General features: G+C 63.5%; 1 protein-coding gene across 1 annotated transcript in view; it reads right to left on the reverse strand.

The window, feature by feature from the left end:
• The window catches only part of SND1 (staphylococcal nuclease and tudor domain containing 1), a gene marked incomplete at its 3' end in the record, with an annotated part of 76699 nt that overhangs the window by 49315 nt on the left and 22966 nt on the right, over positions 1–4418 (reverse strand). Inside the window, exons 4-8 of the mRNA XM_009320087.1 lie at positions 2932–3092; positions 2622–2713; positions 1524–1682; positions 975–1081; positions 605–695 (exon numbers count right to left, since the gene is read on the reverse strand). Coding sequence (XP_009318362.1) covers positions 605–695; positions 975–1081; positions 1524–1682; positions 2622–2713; positions 2932–3092 — 610 coding nt within the window. The remainder of the gene's footprint in view (positions 1–604; positions 696–974; positions 1082–1523; positions 1683–2621; positions 2714–2931; positions 3093–4418) is intronic.

A 4418-nucleotide genomic window follows, 5' to 3' on the forward strand; every position in this document is an offset into this window, starting at 1 on the left:
CCTTTTGCACCGGCTACCCTCTCCGAACCACACCAGGGCAGGGGTAGGCACGGTTTCCGCGCGGCAGGAACATGGGCACCGCTGCAGTGGGGCATCCCTGGAGCTGCTCTCACACGTGTGGGGCTAGCGAAGCCCTGGAGCTGGGCCAGTCGCTGCAAGGAGGTGCCGGCCAGGGGCTTTGCCCCACAGAGCCCCGTGGCTCCACACCAGCAACCCCTGGGATCAGGGCAGGGGCTGCGCCTGACACTGCGCTGGAAGGGCAGGCAGGAGAGGGAAGGAAAACTCTGCTGAGCCCAAACAGCCCTCTGCAGGCAGGCAGGGTGAGAGCATCTCTGTGGCAGCCAGCCAGCTGGAGCAAGGCCCCAGGGCATCCACCAGTCCTTCCCCACGCACAGTGGGCCCTTCCCCTCCCCTCTGCTTTGTTTCACCTCTTCCCCACCCAGGCCTGCCCGAGATCCCAGCGAGCGCCTGGGCGGTCGTGCACTGTGGTCTGTGGTGGGGATGTAGCAGAGGCAAAACCCTCTAGGGTTTGTCCAAGCACATGCAGAGGCCAGCAAGGGCAGCCGGGCACCCTGCCCTCCATCCCCGCACCGGAACCACTCCCCTTGGCTACAAACTGCTTGTCCTTCTGATCCAGGTTTGCTGTGGGGGCCACATAGTCCCTCCAGATCCTCAGCTTGCGCTCCTTGGCGAACCTGGCAGGGAGGGGGACAGGCGTGATGCCCAGGCAGGCGTCCCCCGCAGGGACGGACGTGAAGTATGTTAAATCGCCCAGCAAAGCTCTGGCAGAGGCAGTGGGGCTGGTGCAGACTTCCAAGGAGAGATCGCATCTACCTCCCACCCGGGAGAGCACTGGGGGTATGCCACACGTGGATGGGGAGAGGGGGCTGGAGTCACCCCAGGCACCCCACGGGTGCAGCTCAGAGTGTGCCCACCCCAGCACCCAGCCCTGCAGCTCCCGGCATCAGACTCACCTTTCGGCTGCACGCAGCTTGTCAGCGCCGCGGGTGTAGACGGCGATGGACCAGTCCACGCAGCGGGCAAAGCCCTCCTTCAGCAAGAGCTCGGTGATGTTCCCATTCTGCGGAGAAGGGGAGGAGGCACATGCTCAGCTGCGGGGGACGTGGCATCGACATCTACCCCTGCGCCCCTGAGGAGAGCTGGTGTCCCGCTGTCCCTGCCCCACTGTGAGGGGGGAGCCCACTCACCCTGCTCAGCCCCTCAGATGTCACAGGTCCCCAAAGAGCCCTGCAAGGCCTGGTCACAGCACCCGGTGCCCCCAGGGCTATCGGAGACCACCCCAGCGATACCCGCGGGGGTCTGCTCTCCTTGTGGGCTGCTCAGATGGACCATGGTCTCCCACATCCACCAGTAAAGAGCCCACGGCTCCCAGCTGCCCTAAGCCCTCACCGGAGGCACCTGGACCTTGCAACCACCTTTAGCATCTCCAGCAAGTGATGACCAACGGTCCAACAGCCCGACGGGACCCTCTCCCACCCCTTGCCACCGCCAGCCCCACTTGCCGGGTGCAGGATGGTGCCCAGGATGTTCTGGTTGTGGCAGCTCTCCAAGACAATCTGCACGTCCCTCTGCAGCAGCCGTGACTCCGTGAAGAACTTCGCTTCGGCTGCAAACGGCTCGGGGACTTCGGGGGCATCTGCCTCCCGCTTGAATGTGGGGCACTGCGGCAGAGAGGGGACGGTCAGGGCACGGGCTGGCCCCTAAAACCTCAGCAAGGGGGTGGGAAACCTCCTTGGGGACGAAGGCTGCACACAGCCCCCGTGCTCCGACTGTAGCTTCTGGGAGAGACAGGCTGGGGGGCTGTGCATATCAATGCTTTCATGCCATGTCGCACTGACACAGCCCTTTACCCGCCCCAGCAGACACCGCTGGGAGCAAACTGGGGTACGGAAACCAACTCTGAGCATATTCCTGCCTAGGGTTCATCCACCCTGGGTCAGACAGGCAAGGAAAAAGGCTCTGGCACTCCAGCAAGGGCACAGCGAGAGGGAGCCGAGGCAGGAGGCTCCCCAGCACCGCTGGGGTGGGCAGGCAGGGCTGCTCTGCCCCGGCCGCCCCAGGAGCCCCCATCCCACGAGCCACCCTCCACGTCAGCCTCCTGCCGTGCCAGGTGGCCGAGCTCTCCAGCCCACGCAGCAGCAGCCACCCCGATGCCAGCCCATGCCAGCAGGGACGACCACTCACCCAGCGACCAGGGGATCCTCGCAGGGCGGTCTGACAGCCCAGAGCTCAGGCTGCTGCCAGGCCTGGCAGCACGGAGCTGGTACCCACCTAACCCAAACCTGTTCCCATCTCCGCGGTGACACCCCGCACTGGCATGCGCACAACCACGGGCTGCAACCAGCCTGTTACTGGAAGGCGCGTGCAGGACAACACAGCGAGCAACAGGGCAAGCTGTACCCCTGCCTCCATCCCTCCCGGCCCTGGTCCCGCAAGCCTGGCAGCAGGCAGGCATGGGTGCAAGCCCTGCACACTTGCACCGGTGCCGAAAGGCGCCAAGGAGGATGCACGATGAACGGCAGTGCAAATTCAAGAGGGAACTTGCGGCAAAGAGGACTGCTGAGCATGCCAGCCTGCCGGGGCCAGCAGCCAAGCCTCACCTTGATCCCCGAGAGCATGACGGTGACCAGGTAGTAATCGGGGAGGAGAAGGGCTCTCACCACGCTGCCGTCCCGGACGTGCTCTATGATGGCTGCGGAGCAAAAGCAGAGAGGTTGGTCCTGCTGTGGAGGGGCTTGGCGGGAGCCATGGAGCCAGAGCCAGCTCTCTGCTGTGAGAGGGTGCCGGGAACAGCACCCAAGCGGCACAGGCAGCCGGCCCCTGAGGCCGCAGACAGGCAGGCAGCAGAGGACGGAGGACAGGGGTGACCCCAGTGCCTGGCAGCGAGGGCCAGAGCTGGTGCCAGCTTACCGTTGACTGGCTTCTGGTGCATGGAGTCCACGAAGTGCCGGGGGTTTTCGATCGTGTACTTGAGATCCCGGATGGTGTGAGAGCCCGTCCCCTCACTCCACATCCCCTTCTTGGCACTCTTGGCCTGCTCCTCCAGCTCCGCCAGCCTGCTCTGCTCAGGGCTGCAAGGACAGGACAAGACAGGATGAGGCCAGGTCTGGGCCAGGCAGGACGCTGCTGGTTCCTGTATGTTTTATCACCGGCAACATCCAACTTCCAGGCACTTTTCTGGGTGCTTTAGCAATCTGACCACTCGCGTCTAGAAAAGGCAGTTCCTGGGTGAGCTGGTGAGCGATGCTTCGTGCTGCTCACAGCAATGCACAGTAAATCAAAGTAAGTTCCTCTGGCACCACAGCACAGAGTTGTCCGAATACCTGCCACTGGAAGCCACACCTCTGACAGACTGGGGAGGTTTAGGCCATGCAACCCTTTCACAGGCTGCTTTGTGCGCTGTGATGGAAAGGCAGCCCTGGGGAGACAGGGCAGCGGCAGCCCCAACTCCTGGCACGGCAGAGCCCGCTTCGGGGGAGGAGGGACAGCAAACCCAGGCATGCGGCTCACGTGCCGTACCAAACCACAGGGCGTCCCCCGTCCTGCACACCAAACCACAGAGCGTCCCCCGTCCTGCACACACAGGCGTCTGCCTAAGGCAGAGCACAGCAGCAGCCCCCTCCCAGCGCCGATGGCCAGCCCCACCACGTGCTGTCACAACTCGTTAAACAAATTCGGTGACACTGTGTTTTAGCATTCTTCAGCTCAGGGCTAAGCTGCAACCTGATGAATCCCGAATTACCGCAGAAGCACCCAACCTGAGCAGCTGACAAGTGAGTGGCTAAGAATCGCCTCATGCACTCATTAATTAACACACCTTTTGATTTAGGAGAGCAAACACTGAGCAGCGACACGCTCCAGGCAATGTTTAATTGCAGGAACCTCAGTCCTGTGCTAACTGCGCTGCACCAGCCCCATCGCACTGGTGATGGAGCTCGGGGCAGCGGCATCGCCCAGCCTCGGGGGGGCGGCATGTCCTGCTCCCGCGCCATCATCGCCGGGGTCAGGGTGACCGGCTTTACTGGGTGTGCTACCAGCTGGGTGCACTTGCAGGAGGAGGTTGAAGGAGAGGAGCAGCGAACCCCTGCAAGCCCGAAGCCACCAGAAGGTCCCCGTGGGGCTGCCCAGGGCCCCCCAGCACAAGCAGCGGACAACAGCACCCAACCGGCACCCCAATTTCCTTCTCTCCAGCACAACAGGCCAGTCCAAAAGCGCCTGAAAAGTCCCAGGCAGCAAGTGCACGGGGAACCTCGGTCACCTCTCTGGCTGGAGCGAGGGGCTCCCCGAGCAGCAGGCGTGGGGCTGCTCTGCTCTCCTTAGCTGACCCACCACCCAACCATCCTCCGATGCGATCAGCGGCACAGCCGCAGCCGAGGTGCTCCCGCGGTAGAGCCGGG

This window comes from Pygoscelis adeliae, unplaced genomic scaffold (genome assembly GCF_000699105.1).
Source record: "Pygoscelis adeliae isolate BGI_AS28 unplaced genomic scaffold, ASM69910v1 Scaffold373, whole genome shotgun sequence".
Lineage (NCBI taxonomy): Eukaryota > Metazoa > Chordata > Aves > Sphenisciformes > Spheniscidae > Pygoscelis > Pygoscelis adeliae.